Raw genomic sequence first — 17,185 nt, forward strand, 5'->3', positions numbered from 1 at the left:
TAACAACATTCCATTCTACTTTATATTCAGATGACCTGTCCAGATTTTCTCTACATGCAGTTCTGAATGGGACAATTGATAGGCCTATAATTTCATCAGATTTGTGTGATATTAATCGTGTAAAAATTCCAATCGTGTCAACATTCGTTTTGTTTTATTCACATAAACGTGGACGTCAACATCCACCTCAACATCTAAATTTAATATCGGAGACGATAAAATCCGTATACACTCTTTTTAAGATAACACTCTACTGATGTTCTGAGTTACACGTTTCCGTGCTTTGTTTTCCTTGTATGTAACTGTACTATATTATATAAAGTTTTTTTTTTTTTTTTTTTTGGGGGGGGGGGGGGGGGGGGTTGCATTGCCTATTGTATAATTGAGTAAACTAGTTTTTAATTGAAGTCAAAATGGAGTTCAACACCTAACACGTCTTCCCCCCCCCCCCCAAAAAAAAATAAATAAAAATTGTAGAGTACGGTTTCTGCAACTTTCCATACGATTTCCAATTGAATAAGGGAAGAAACTCATGTCAGTTTATATTTTGTAACGATGAGTTAGTTTTCAATAGTGTAATTGCACTTTTATGTTTGTATAGTTCTTTGATACAGGGGTATTTATTTATTTTTATTTATTCTATTTATTTCTATTTATTTTCTGTTTTCTTACAAAACTATTGTAAGTGAAATAGTATTTGCTCTGCAAAAAAACACATATTGACTGTGTGGGTAAAACAAACGGCTGCATTAAATGTTGCGTTAATGCCTGACTATTCTCTAATTGTGTTCATGCAAAAAAGTCGAAATGTTAAACTTCAGTGGAAACACTACATTTTGATCTTGTGTAAAGTAAATATAAAGGCTAATGAAATTTCCATAAAGAAACCACAATGTTTGCCAAAAGTTCCCTGAACAACCATTCATAACGCTATACTAGAAAATTCGCTTGTTTGTGAGTTTGTCAATTATGATTTAAAGCCGACAACGATTAATTGTCCGTGGGTTGGTTTTCAGACGTCCGTGATCCATCAGAATATCTAACAAGGGCGAACTTTACTAGAGGAAATAAGTTAAGTAAACCTCCAGATAAGAATCATGCAAAATATGATTCATGGCTGGAAAGCCTGCATATTTTTGTTTTCATATTTTGTTTAAAATGTTATACTAAATAGAAAGTAACATGTAGCTATCCGTATAACCCTCGATTTTAGGAGATATAGAAATAAAGAATGTACTTTAAAACTCAAACTTAAGGTAAATAACTCTGTAAAGGACTTCAAAATACAAGGGAGACTATTTGATTTTCAATGCGACATATCTCCTGAGAGCAGACAGATTGGAATAAATAATTATAGATTACATATTAAAGACATATGAAGCAGACTAGTTACAAAAAATAGGAATGTGTAGACTTTTTGGGGTATATAATTTATTACAGAATGTGCATGGTTCTTAGAAAGACTGCTACTTAACAGAGAAAATATTACGATGTAACGAAGTAGTATTAGAGTAACAAAAGATACAAGATCTATTGTTCCTGTCAAACTATATGTTCTGTGTAATCTTCGAGTGCATTGTTTGTACCTTTGACAATAACTTTATCAATTTCTACATTAAGGAGTTCTATCAAAAACCAATTTGATATTCTTGACAATTCAGAAACTTCATTATTTGTTTCTTTCTTATTAAGCGCTTGTGTTCAGATCAGCCAGATTTTCTATGAAAAGTAACAGTATAAAGCTTCCATCTATAAATAAAGGCGGTGACAGCCAAACACAATTTCAATCAAATGAATACAAATATACCAATCATATATATTTCAAATTTCGTTATTCTGTACACGTGTTCAAATCTATAGGAAGATCTTTTTACAAAAAATCCAAATTGTATGCAAGAAGTACTCATGACCAAAACTGGCAGCCAAATATATCATTGCGAGGTTCAATCATGTGAAATGCACTGAATGAAGGTATTCAAATGACAGAAAAAAAAACACAAATACTAGTTGTTGATAAAATGTCTTAAAAATATTTTTTACGTACTAAGACTGGTTTTAAAATACCTTAGAATTTTCTAGAGTTCCGTTGATTGTTGTTTATCTCATTATATTACCTTCCTCCGAGTTCATCAACCGCATAAAATACAGGGAATTTAACTATCATATGAATCTTTACTTGGTATGAGCGGAAGACAAAGTTCAGGAGATAGCTAAAATGTCATTATAAAATGACATAAATTCATCTCACATAAGACAACAATTACCAAATGTACATACAAACACATTTTCCTTTTTTGTTTGTGTGTTGCATATTCATGTTTGTAAATAGAATCGATTTTAGTGGGGTTTGTTCATTTTGTTTCTCCTCTATTAGTTTTTTTCTTCGTGTAATCTAAGTAATGGTCCCCTCGCATGAACTTCGGCGATCTTAATTTCTTTTTCTAGATCGGGTTTGTCAGACATTTGAAACATTATACAATTGGTTCTTAAATCAAATGGATTGATTTTATTAACTGTATTGCTTTCTTGGGGCTCATCAGTAGGCGGGAGTGAAGCAACTGGAAAAGAGGAAAAGTGAGAATTTGGTGGCTTTTCCATTGCTTTATACGGTGTTGAAGATGGCGACTGGCATCTTCGCTGGATGCATGCCACGTAGATTATTGCAGTAATTAAAAGTCCAATTCCCAATGGCATTATGAAGAAAAGGGCAACGAAAATGCCATTCCGCCTCACGCAAGACAACGAAACGTCAAAATTCTCGGCATCAATATCTGGAACTTTGATAACAATGGCCTCATCTGAGTCTTCGCTAGAATACCGAACTTTACACTTAATCGAATCAATGCAGTGATGTACAGCACTTGAAAGGTCATACGACGTTCTGTGGAGATTAATAGTAAAGGATATAACTTATGTGGTAACCAAACACCATGAAGTACTCGTCCGAACTGTAGATTTTAAACGTAATAATGTTAACATTATAATTAACTATGTGGTTATTTAAAAAGCAACGGCTACAATAATTATCATCCTCCCATTTCTTCAGGTTGTTCCAGCCTCTTATAAAATAGTAGTCTGTATATTTGATTGAGCTGGATAGTGCGGCAATTGATACTGTAGATCCCTCTAACATGTAATATCCCCAATATTCATATGTCTGATGTTCCAAACTAGGCGTTTTCTGGTACGTAAACTGGGTTAAATTATTCCACTTGATGACTGGTTTATCCACTAACATGTACACCGACAGGGGATAACGATCCGGACTGTTTACCTCAACTGACGAACAAATTCTCGGGGACAGACCGGATGTTAACCATCTTATATCACTAGATGATACATCCATTGATTGTGTGCCATAGTGTCCAAGACTTACTGACAATCCAACAATAAGACTAATTATTATAACCAAAAACCACAAAAACATGATACGAGACTTTGGTTTAAGAGAAACACAGGTGATTGTAAGACAACATTGTTTACATCAGGTACAATCACAATTTTCCCCACATTCGAACCGTACCCCACTGCTATTATAGTAATTCGTGGAGTAGACAGTTGCTGTAAACCCTCCTCCACTGTATCCTTCTCCAGAACAATGTCCTCCTCCGTGAACCATTGTATCTGAAATGTAAAAATGCGCTTAACTAAAAGGTCTGCATACAAGTTATTATTGAAGTATTCGTTATTTTGAAAATTATGAAGTCAGAGCATAGCATGGCTCCTTGGAATGTCGACTACTACCCGTCTGACAAATATTGTATTAAATTCTCTTAGATATATTCTGTTACAATAAAATAAAAGAAATCCTGACCTTTGTTTGTCTGTTCTCTTTATGTATTGTATGATTCTCTAGAACTGCAATTTATACTTTGTTGTGGTTATCGATAAATGTCAGAAAGATGTGACTTTTTCGAGTATTTGTAATAAAAATCATAAATAGAAATGTTTTAAAAAATCATTAGGTGGAAATTTGAAGGTCGGTTCATTACACACATTCCTTATGTAAACAAGACAATCTGTTTGATAATATACAAACTGATAAAGTACACGTGTGACGACCTTACATCTATCTGAAACTTTTCCATCACTAATAATGGTTAAAGAGTAATCAAGTGAACCAATATTTTAGCGGAAATTTAAAGAATTAAACTGACGTTTAATTCAAACATCTGATATATGCTTAAATCTTAACCAGCTTGACTTTTTCAATAAAAAAGTTCATAAGTCAGATATGGATGTATTGACCATTATTGCTGATTCTATAAAGCAATATTTGGAGTTTTGAAAATGATGTCCAAAGTTGTCAAGGAGTAATCAAGGGAACCATGGTTATAGCGGTAATAATTAAATAACATTAATTGAATTGCAATTACGGGGATCATATGTTGCTACCAATGTATGCGTAAAAAGTAGAAATTCGTGCATTAGAATAAAAGAAAACATACTTCAACTCGTTTATAATTTACAATATTTTGTCAACACATAAAATCTTGTTCGGCTATCTGACTTGTCAGGAAATACAAGTATAGCACTTTCATACACTTGGTCTAATAAAAAATGACCTTTCACAAATTATGAACGAATTACAGGAGGCAAGCAAGTTTCCCCTTCCTTCCACCTCAAACATGTTTTTGCCCATCGATACCCACCAATTGATATCTTCCTTTTATTGCCACTTGTGTATTATTGCCTTCGTTGCTTATGACAGTATATTTTACTGAGAACAAATTGATTTATAATTTAAATGCATAGAAAGTTAATATAACCAACGTTTAGATTAGCCTGACCTAACCAAAAGAACCTACATTTTCTAATAAATAGGCTTCTGGAACAGGGTTATGTTGCTGCAAGATTGAAGTCATCACTACAGAAGTTTTATGGTCGTCATCATGAACTCGTGGATCACTATGGTGTACCCATCTGCACCATGAAAACTGATTTATTCGACGGATCATAGTTTTCCTTTCCTCGTTTGTCTACCCCGAACTGGACTTTTTATGAGTAACTCGGCGGGTATTTCTAGAAAGCAGAGGACGCTTATCCTACCGGTGCACCTGGTCCATGCTCCCAGTTTTCAGTGGAGTCCGAGTTTCTCATTTGCTTTTGTTACTTTGCATGTATGATTTTAGTTCCTTCATGTTCTTTGTTGTATTTGTCTGTTTTCCATGTCTGGTCTTTGTCCCTGGATTACATTCTTTTCATTACCGTTATAGCCTTGGTTCCCTTGATTACTCTTTCTGTACTTTCAATGTGCTGAACCAGAAGATATGTCTCCTCGTAACTCAAAATTTTATTTTAAAAATCAGTAATCCTTTTTGAGATACTTTTGTGTAAATATTGATCTCGTTTGAATTTGTTGCTTAATGGGTCATAATATAATTTCAAAATAGCGTTTTGTTTCTGAAGTCTGTAAACGAAAATGAAATCCGCATTGACAGAGGTGTAAAAAGAATGGCTTCGAAATTCAATGACTTTGAAAATAATTTGCAGTCCGTGCGAGACCCGACAGGGTAGTCAAGGACGTTAAAAGGCCCCTCACTCTCTCTAGTTGACGGAAACAAGTAAATATAGAGTGTGTAAATGAGCAATTAAATCTATATTTTTTTGGGGGATTCTGATTCTGATTATACACTGACAAGACCATTATGAAAGTTATTGATTGTATGAAAAGAATATAGCCTCACCGATTTTGAAGTTTAAAAGCAAAAAAACAATATTCTTTTTATTGCATAATATATTTTTTGAAGTAAATATAAATGACTCCACTTATTCAAATTTAACAAATTATCGTATAGATAACTGCTATTAATTTATATGCTTAAAAACTACTGAAAAAAATTGAAAACATAACCCCATAAATTCCGAATTTTCGTCTCATACAAGACGACAATACTTCAATATTATCAACATTTACACTCGACGATAACAAATTTGTAGTTTCTATACAGCATGTGACATTTCATAGTGTTAGCCCTTTAATTGACAGCAGCGCTTGTCCGTAGGTCTGGGGGAACGAGAACTGCTTGAAAATCTTGAAAAGGACTAATATGATTAGCAAATACAAAAAAGCTTTCCGTTTGGAGTATATATTTATATTGTATGTAAATATCTACTATTTTCAAAAATAATTTTGTAAATAAATGAATAAATACCATTAGTACTAATACCCAATTATGATTATCCAATTTCGTCATGTTGTTCAGAAAAAGTCGGATCATTTTGCGATAAACACTATTTTTCTTTATAACATGTTGTTTCCACAGTGCTCGTTTGTGTGATTGCAATCTAATTAAAATTAGACCTATCAATTCTTCGATTCAGTCACTGTCTAAAGGATCCAACAACACTCCATTCTACTTTCTGTTCAGATGACCTTTTCACATGCAGTGATTGAATGGGACTATTCATTGGTCTATGATTTAAATCAGATTGGTGTGATTTTTATTAATGTAAAAATTCCAATCATGTCCACATTCGTTTTTTTATTCACATTTACATAGACGTCAAAATCCACCTCAAAACATCTGAACTTAACACCGGGGACGATAAAATCCGTATGCAATCACTTTAAGATAACACTCGGGGTCCAGTTGTTTAAAACTCTGGTCATATTTAATCATGATTAGCCTTAACGAGTCGTTAAAAAATTAACTACATGCGCCAAATTCATCCGATCCCAATGGGGGGATGCATTACCGTTTGTATAATTGAGTAAACTAGTTGTTAATATATTGAAGTCAAAATGGAGTTTAACCCCCCCCCCCAAAAAAAAAATAAATAAATAAAAATGTTGAGTAAGGTTTCTATAAGATTTCCAGTGTTCCAATGAAATAAGGGAGGTAACTATTCCCAGTTTATCTTTGTAACGGTGTTAGTTTTCAACGGTGTAAAATTCAAACGTCTTTAATTTTGTGAAGTTCTGTTTTCTTTGATACAGGAGTATTTATTTTTTTAGAATTCAAAATATTGATGACAAGTATATATTTTTATTAAGTATTGAATTTGGTTCATTTTTTGCCATTTGTCTCAGGGATAGCTATGGCACGCCAAATTAACATACATTGTAATTTAAAAAAAAATGAAATGACGAGAATGGATGTGGCGAATCTTGTACAAAGCGAAGTCTGTTTGATTGATCAAATGTTTTCGTCCAGCTATGCAAGGAATATCTGCCATGGGACGTAAGACTACTAATGTTGTCAAAATCATCTGAAATTACTAATCGGTTACAATTCTAGATCGGTTAACCGGTATATTTTGTTTACATGGCAATTACAACCAGGAAAATTCCACTATCGTTTTCATTTTGGTTTGCTATATAAAATACGCCGAAGAGTTGACTAAACTTTATGTATGTGTCTGACAAACATAAGTACAATATAAACAAATGAAATAAAAATGTGAATGCAAGTGTATACATGTCGGAGTCTTACTCATTATTTTTAGTACCCGATATATAATTATTGCTAATGATTACAGCCGATTTCCCATTTTCGTAACTACTAGTCCATGCATCACACGACAATATACGTTCTGAGCGGACGGGAATTACTGGTATGCTCAAATTCTGACGGGCCAAGACTGTTGGAATGTCCATGATATTTTGCCGAGTTTTTATTCCATCATTCAAATGAAGATTTGACATGCAATGCACGCTCTTTCTTATACAACGAGTCCACAAATTCGTTAACTGAAAACTGCGCTGCTTTTCCGGGGTCTGCAAATTTCAACTTAGATAATTTAGCATAATGTTTGTTCCGCCTGTGTATGTCTGATCAAAGTTATACGCGTTTTTCATCTGCGCTTCTCTTAAAACAAGACCAATGTTTGGACAGTGGCATTTTCACTTATAATGGCTACGATCATTTAGTGCAAAACAGTGTACATCACAAACACGTGTACTACAATAGGGTTTATGAGTCTCGTCATGTGACTCCGTGGCTTCAAAAGAATGGGTCATAGTCTACCTTTCAAATGCAAAGAAACTTGTCATTTTCAGAGCGTTGGGTTCAGTATATGAAAGAAAAACATATTTTCGTGTTATAATACTAATACATGATAAAAGTGTTAAGAAAAAGCGTGAATTTAAGGAATTTGCTTTGAAATACAGCGTTTCGAGATCCCGGAAGTCAAGAATAACATGCAGACCGGTTTTCGGATTTCAATATGTTTTACATCAGAAATTATGGTAAGGAAAATGAAACTAAAACGACACTTACAGACCCTATTCAGACAACCAAGCCGTATATAATCGATTTTTAATTAATTGTTTCGAGAATTTTCAAAACAACTTGTCGTTATCCTCTGGTAAAATGACCTTTAATAACGGCGTTTGGAATTATATGTTCTGCTGAAAATAACAGTAAAATAAAATCTTAAACTGAATACCGAGTAGCGCAATTGGTATTCAGTACCTCCGGCGGTTAACCGTATCCATTACTAAAACTACAATAAAACAATCAATGCTGGAAGTAAAGCAAAAAAAAACGCATTTCTTTGTTAGGTCCACCTCGTTGGGAAAGCTAATGCAAAGTAAAATTATAGACAGTAACTTTATGGAGATACACCTAGGGTAAGGGACACAACTCTTACAAATTATTGCAACGTTTGTATTCAGCATTTCATATCAATCTTATGTAAGCATCAACGTCACTTAGACTGATTCAATTCTGTTTTAAATGAAAGCTTGATAGGCTTCGGTGAAATTGAATATGATACAAACATTTCACTGATTTTAAGAATTATGTCCGTTACCCTAGGTCTACCTCCTTAAGTGAATACCATTTGTTCTACGATAACACAGATTGACACTGTGGGTAAAACAAACGGCTGCATTATATCTTCCGTTAATGCCTGACTATTCTCTAATTGTGGTCATGCAAACATGTGGGAATGTTAAACTGCAGCAGAAACACTACATTTTGATCTTGTGTTAAGTAATTATAAGGGCTAATTAAATTTAAGTAAAGTAACTACCATGTTTGCCAAACGTTCCCTGAATCACCATTAATAACGCTAGACTAGAATATTGGTCTGTTTGTAAGTTTGTCAATTATGATTTAGAGCCGACAACAAATGTGCACTTGTTGGTTTCAGACGTCCGTGATCCATCAGAATATCTTACAAAGGCGAACTTGCTAGAGAAAATAAGTCAAGACAAGAATCATGCAAAATATGATTCACGGTTGGAAAGCCTACATATTTTTTATTTTTGATATTTTAATTAAAATGTTATACCAAAGAGAAAGTAACATGTAGCTTTCCGTATAACCCGCGTTCTTAGGAGAAATAAATTACAATGTATATAGAATGTACTTTAAAACTCCAAATGAAGGGAAATTACTCTAAAATACAAGAGAAACTATTGGATTTTCAATGTAAATTATCTCCTAAGAGCAAATAGATTGGAATGAATAATTATAGATTACATCATATAGACCTATAAAGCAAATTAATTACAAACAAAATGTGTAGCCTTTTTGGGGTGTGACATATATTACAGAATGTGCATGATTCTTAAAAAGACTTATACCTAATATATAGAAGACATTACGATGTAACCAGGTAGTATTAGAGTAACAAAGATATAAGATCTATTGTTCCTGTCCAACTATATGCTCAGTGTAATCTTTGATTGCATTGTTTGTACCTTGTGACAATAACTTGAACAATTTCTGCAATCAGGAGGTCTATCAAAAACCAATTTGATAAGCTTGGCAATTCAGAAACTTTTTCATTATTTCTTTCTTTCTTATTAAGTGTTTGTGTTCAGATCAGTCAGATTTTCAATGAATGAAAAGTGACAGTACAAAGCTTCCATTTATAAATAAAGTCCGCGACAGCCAAACACATCTTCGATCACAAAAATAAAAAAATACCAATCATAATATATATCTCAAATTTCGCTATGCGGTACACGTGTTCAAATTTATAAGAAGATCTAAATCCAAAAATTAGTTGATACAAGAAGTACTCTTTCATCATCGCCAGGTTGTACCATGTGCAATGCAGGGAATAAAGGTATATAAATGACAGAAAACAGTTGATAAAAAGTAAACTTAAATACGTATTCAGACATTTGCACCATGAACCTGATTTGTTCAACCTGTCATAGTTTTCATTTTCTCTTTCGACTACCCTGGACTTGACTTTAATGAGCAACTCGAAGGGTGTTGATAGAAAACCAGAGGACGATTACCTACCGATGCACCTGGTCCATGCTCCCAGTTTTGAGTGGAGTCCGAGTTGCTCATTTACTTTTGTTGCTTTGTATGTATTGTTTTGGTTATTTTATGTTCTTCGGTGTGTGTGTCTGTTTTCCATGTCTGATTTTTGTCCCTGGATTACATTCTTTTGATTTCCGCTAGAATCTTGGCTCCCTTGATTACTCTTTAAAATCTTGGAGTATTCTAGAGTACACGTGCTTGAGTATTTTGGAGTCGAATTCGTTGATTGTTATTTATCTCATTATATCACATTCCTCAGAGTTCATCAACTCCTTTAAACACAAGGAATTTAAAAATCATATGAATATAAACGTGATATAAGCGGGAGACAAAGTTCAGGAGAAACTTAAAATGTCATTATAAAAGGGCATAAACTCCTATCACACAAGACGACAAAATACCAATCGTACATACAAATACATTCTCTCCTTTTTGTGTGTTGCATGTTCACGTTTATAACTCAAACAAATTTTAGTAGGATTCGTTCTTTTCGTTTCCGATTTATTTCTTCGAGTACTCTAGTTAATGGATATCCCCCTTGACATTTTGGTATCCTGATCAGGTATGTGAGACATGTGAAATCATATTACAAATGGTTCTTAAATTGAATGGATTGATCTTATTGACTGCAATAAATAAAAACGAAACCTTTAAGCAATTTCATTTTAATAAATGCGCCTTTACTTATATTAAAAAATGCAGGACTAATTTGATTTGTTTGATGGGATGAATCATTAACAACTTGGCATACAACTTATTCAGGATATGAAGTTTTATCATTGAGCTTTGTAAAACGTAGTTGTTCCTCGCATCCATTCTCTGTTAGATATACTTTTAAATATCAGCCTCAATAGAAGGGCTTTTTGTTCTTCTTCGTCTGTAAGTCTTTATTTTAGAGTATTGAATGTTATTTATTGTGAGCTTTATCTAGACCAATTGTGGTATTATTTGTTGGTATTCCTTGTTGATTCTTCGTATGAAGGTGGTTGGGGATATGCTGGGGGATCATCAGTAGGCGGCGCTGAAGCAGCTGGAAAAGTGGAATATTGAGAGTTTGGTTGGTTCCCCAATGCTCTATACGGTGTTGAAGACGACGACTGGCGTCTTTGCTTGATACATGCCACGTAAATTATTGCAGTAATTAAAAGTCCAATTCCACATGGCATTACGAAGAAAAGGGCAACAAATATACCATTTCGCCTCACGCAAGACGAAGAAATGTCAAAATTCTCGGCATCAATATCTGGAAGTTTGATAATGACGGCCTCATCCGTGTCTTCGTCAGAATACTGAATTTTACAGTTAATCGAATCAATACACTGATTAACAGCACTTGAAAGGTCATACGACGTTCTACGAAGTTTAATAGTAACGGATATAACTTGCGCCACAGTACTTTGGTGGTTAGCAAAAACCATGAAGTATTCGTCCGAGCTGTAGATTTTATGCGTATAATTGTTAATATTATAATTAACTCTGTGATGATTTAAAAAGCAACTGCTACAATAATTATCATCCTCCCACTTCTTAAGGTTTTTCCAGCCTCTTATAAAATAGTAGTCTGTATATTTGAAGGAGCTGGATCGTGCGGCAATTGATACTGTAGATCCCTCCAACATGTAATATCCCCAATATTCATATGTCTGATATTCCAAACTAGACGTTTTCTGGTATGTAAACTGGGTGAAATTATTCCAAATGATGACCGGTTTATCCGGTAACATGTACACCGACAGGGGATAACGATCCGGACTGTTTACCTCAACTGCCGAACAAAATCTCGGGGACAGACCGGACGTTATCCATCTTATATCACTAGATGATACATCCATTGATTGTGTGCCATAGTGTCCAAGACTTACTGATAATCCAACGATAAGAGTAATTACTATAACCAAAAACCACAAAAACATGATACGAGACTTTGGTTTAAGAGAAACACAGGTGATTGCAAGACAACATTGTTTACATCCGGTACAATCACAATCTTTTCCAGATGATCTAGATCCGTACCGGACCCCACTGCTATTATAGTAATTCGTGGAGTAGACAGTTGTTCTAAACCCTCCTCCACTGTATCCTCCTCCCCCACTATATCCCCCTCCAGAGCAATGTCCTCCTCCGTGAACCATTGTATCTGAAATGAAAATACAAGAACGTTATAAATTTAAAGGTCTGCATACAAGTTATTACTAGAATTGATTTATTGATCGATTGGTTGATTGCAGTTAAACGTCCTAAAGTAGATTGACCATATATGAATGTTCCATGCTCATATTGCGCATTTTAAAGAGTTGTGATTTTTATAAAGAATAAGCGTTTTTCTGCATTTCCAGGATGAGAATATATGATCAATGCAACGTACTGATGTTCGACACACATAGGCGGTCTTTGTTGTTATTTAGGGCCAGGTTTTAATTTAGTTGTTTGTTGGTCTTTTGACGATGAATGTCGTTCTGTGAAAGACTTTTTTTTTTCTTATTAAAATTAAATATGGCTTAAATATGGTGTGGTTTCGTTTGAGACTTTACAAATATATTGCTAACAGTTTTAAATATAGAAAGTGTTATACATCGAGGATTACTGCGAAAGTATCACAACTTGAAATGAAAGAAGATGGAAAATGTCTTATTCTTAACTGTTTACATGCTTAATTCATTTTTAAAACAAAATAAGATGTCAGATACTTTTAGGAAGTATATACTTTCATGTTCGCCATGTTAATAACATATGTATAACAAAAGAATGTCTACGATTATGGTGTCAGAGTGGTTTAAAATGTACACGCTGTTTGGTTGTATACATAATGTCACATGTACGATAGTTAAAGGTGATTTTACACACACAAAAATATAGTATAAATTAACCCTGGAATATAAATAACAATACAATATAAATTCTGACCTTTGATTGTCTGTTTCTCTTTGTGCCTTGTAGGATTCTCCAGAACGATTTAAGCTTGTTGTGGTTATCGGTTAATATCCTGAACACGTGACTTTTTCGAGTATTTGTAATAAAGATTATATATAGAAATGTTTTAAAAATCACAAGGAGGCAAATTTGAAGATCGACCTATTACACACATTCCTTAAGTAAACAAACCAATCTATTTGATAATGTACAACTGGTAGAGTATACGTGTGACGATATTACATCCATCTGAAACTTTTCTATCGCACATTCCAACCACTACTAACTTCACATCAGCATTGAAAAATGTTAAATCAGATCAGTACCTGATACGGCCATCCTTTTTAATTGTATTCTACAATGCATTTTACATGCATAGACTACTGCCATAAATGGCAATTAACTGTTAATATTAAAAACGATTAAGATAATTATTTTTCAAGGAGGCAATCACAAGTGGAGGCAATCGACCATATGATAATTTTTATTTTAAGCAGCAACTGTTGCAAGAAGTAAAGGAATTCAATTTGAAGTTCATAGGAAATATTATTGACCATAAAGGAAAGTTTAAAAGGTCATCACAAGAATTATAAAAAAGGGCCTAAAAGTATTATTATCCAAATCAGCCATATGATATTTTTTTATTATAAGCAGCAACTGTTGTAAGAAGTAAAGGGATTCAATCTGAAGTTCATACGAAATATTATTGACAATAAAGGGAAGTTTAAAAGGTCATCACAAGAATTATAAAAAAGTTTAAAAGTATTATTATTCCTTCAAAACATAAGTCAAATTTTTAACATATTCCAAGGAATTTATCTTGCAAATTATTTGATACTTTAATTAGACCAATAATTTTATATAGTAGTGAAGTTTAGTTTATGGATGAATATTTTACAATCTATTTAAAACTATACAGAGATCCCTTCTAAGTGGAAGAACTTTCGATCAGTTGTCTTTAGATGACAGATTCACCTTAAAATAAATTTTGCACATGTATGATAGGTTTACGAAGAACTGCAAGCAATTTTGCTTTAAAATCTTAACTAGGTAGGTTGCCTATGACGTAACACAAAATTAACAAAAGCACTAGCAATATAAGGTGCTTCGGAAGGATGTCCCGCCCCGCCAGCGGCGTCCGCCATTTTGTAAAATAAGTATAATCCGGTCATAATTTACCAACAACAGCGCTCAATCGCAACTTCTCGACCAATCTCGGGATCGTTGATTCCGAGCATTGCCGGGATTGAACGAGGATGTACCGATTGTGCAGCGCTAGCTCCGCGACACGTGTCAAATACTATTGACATTAGGGCGAAGTCATAACTCATTTATAAATAGCGCCTTGGTTATAATTCTTTCAAATTAAAACCAAATCTATTTATAAAACAACTTACCATGGAAAAAATATAATTTTGGTAATTTCTTATCCGAGTCACATTGTAGTTACCGTTTGACTTTTCCTTCTTAAAAGTTAAAAAACAAAGTTCTTTTTTTACGAAAACTGTTCAATTGGTTTTAACTCTATTACTCACGTTAATCGCATTGACATTACTCGTCTGTGTCGTAACGCATTTTGATGTTTTAAAAATTGGTCCGAAAAAATATCATGACAAATATGTCAGACTTCCATCAATGTCAGTAAAAAAATAATATTTCTAGAGCTTCTCCAATCCAATAATGATTTGATCCTATGAATAAATAACTTCCATTTCTAAGAGTTGGTTTAAAATTTCTCATTACTAATTAAAGAAGACAATTATAAAAAATAAAAATGCTTAAATAAATACTAAACAAAACATGTTCAGTAACGTACTGCATGTACATTGTAACATCTTTATCGAATATTCTACTGGTTAGGTGTATGAATAGTCTTTGGGGTCAAAGGTCAAACTCGTGTTTTAATGAAAAGAAACAAAAGCAAATTAGCAGCTCGGACTAAACAAAAAAACTGGGAGCATGGACCAGGTGTACTGGTAGGGTAAGCGTCCTTGCATTTCCTTTCCCGCCAAGTTGCTCATAAAAAGTCAAGTCCGAGTTAGACGAAAGATGAAATGAAAGCTATGACACGGTGAAAAATATTAACATGCTTTGTGTATGTTTTTCCGTATTGAGTTAGTTACTGCTACGAGACTGTCACAAAGAAGCAAGCTATCAAGGAAATTGAGCGCAGATTTATTGACTAACGAAAAGACTGAATGGGTATTTGTTGAATTATTAGTTCTTAAACATTTTGTAGTGTACCGACAGCACTTATCATAATTGAGCTATTATTATATTTTCAGTCAATAATAGTCAGCAACTTTGATTGTAGGATTAAAAAGTGTTTTTCGTTTTCGAGGCCTTTTTTGTGTTATTGTGAAAATATTTTGTCCGTATAAAAATATACATGAATATGGTTCGTATCGTGCTCTTTAAAACATTTCCTGAGGCATTATCAGTGTTTAAAGTTTTAATATTGACGGTCGTATTTTGAATGATGATGATACTATTAATTTAAACTGGAAGTCCACTTTTATTTATGTGGTTGTACATGTAAGTAAGTCTAGCAGATTATTTAGTGTACAACACGTGATTAAGGTTATCTCTTCATACTAGACCGAAAACAAGTACTATCTTTAAAAAAAGATGGCAGACGCAGTAAAATTTGTTCTTTTTACTGTTTTTTTTTTTACATTTCATTCAGGAAATAACACATGGCACGCGATTCCATTTTCGATACAGTCTTTTCGAACGCCACTAAATTATCAGTATTTGGCAAGACGGGAAACAGATTGCGATCAGGTGACTAGCGTTACTTTCCATGAAAGAGCGTCTTTAAGCTCAAAGGGTGAAAAGCGACTGCGTCGGAAAAAAATGTAATAGTCATTCCTCAAATAGCAAATATTCAGATGGTGGAAACGTTAATATGGAACTTTGATTGTTTGATGTTACAGCAAATTGGAATATTTATATTGTTGAGTTAGGGTTTCAACAAACGAGAAGCATGCCAATGGGTACCAACTGGGACCCTCCAGTTGTTCAATTGTCTTACTATTCAGACCTTATCCAAAACTTTCCACAATTTTTAAAGTCGACGTGCAGCAATCATGAATAAATCACAATATAATGTTGATAAGACCATTTTATAAGGTATTCGACGTGTGATTGTCTTTTTTCATCACCATGATATTAAATAAGTTACTATATTACTATATTTATACAAGATGAGTATGTATTATAATGGCCTTACTAACCGAGTAAAATATTACAATAAACTATATTTTTAAAGTTTTAAATTGTCTGTTTGCAAAATGGGTGGTGTTCCGACGTACTGAAAAGCACATAATTATCACACCTCAATTCAGAGGTTCGTTTTTATTTGTCCACTTATTTAAACATTTAAATCAAATTAACTACTTACACAACCATAATCATGTGATTATACCTTACAATTGAGTTTAGTAAATAGCCCGTTTAAGATAGCAGAGAAAGTCAATGAGAAAATGTAACTGGCAAATAATGTATATATCTCTTTAAAACACACAGTATGTAGTGATTTATGCAAACAAACCCTTAGTCATCCGTCTTAACGATTCCGTCTAAAAATCTTGCATGGTGAGTCTTAATTCATAGTTTTATGCCGCTTGCACAGTGAATGAAGATGTACTTTTGGAATGTATAGTAGCAAAGTCGAATGCTTTCGAAATTTCTACAGTGACCAATACAGAGCAATTTGACGGGAAGTTTGTCAATTAAACATCCCGATAGTTTAATAAAAAAAATTATATCATATACTTTGTGTATTTCCCTTTGCATCAACCTTAATCACAGCAATACTTTCTGGATCATAGCTAGTTTGATTGACAAAGCCTAAAGTGCTAACTCATTATTTTGGTATCGATTACGACTAATTCAAATTTTAAAATGTTTTATTTAATTTTCTTCAATATACAAAACAAGTTGTTGAAATATACTTCAAATAATATTTTGAATGTGGAGATTAAATCATACAATAAAATACAAAACGTCTACTCTTGTGACATTAATTATTCCAACATAGTGTC

At 33.4% G+C, this 17,185-nt stretch overlaps 1 protein-coding gene across 1 annotated transcript; it reads right to left on the bottom strand.

Annotated features, from left to right (window-relative positions):
- Positions 1 to 10,878: 10,878 nt before the first annotated feature.
- On the bottom strand, positions 10,879 to 13,292 carry LOC148600212 (uncharacterized). Its single transcript, XM_088558725.1, has 2 exons — positions 13,134 to 13,292; positions 10,879 to 12,366 (listed from the first exon to the last, which is right to left on the bottom strand). The coding sequence occupies exon 2, from the start codon at positions 12,359 to 12,361 to the stop codon at positions 11,174 to 11,176; it is 1,188 nt and encodes a 395-aa protein (XP_088414851.1). The 5' UTR covers positions 12,362 to 12,366; positions 13,134 to 13,292; the 3' UTR covers positions 10,879 to 11,173.
- Between the last annotated feature and the right edge of the window lie 3,893 nt (positions 13,293 to 17,185).

This window comes from Perna viridis, chromosome 13 (assembly GCF_037379345.1).
Source record: "Perna viridis isolate PV_CMFRI_1.1 ecotype Kerala chromosome 13, ASM3737934v1, whole genome shotgun sequence".
Taxonomy (NCBI): Eukaryota; Metazoa; Mollusca; class Bivalvia; order Mytilida; family Mytilidae; genus Perna; species Perna viridis.

What these genes read in the sequence shown, in the direction of transcription:
- LOC148600212 (XM_088558725.1), bottom strand. Translation starts at nt 12,361, where the DNA reads ATGGTTCACGGAGGAGGACATTGCTCTGGAGGGGGATATAGTGGGGGA.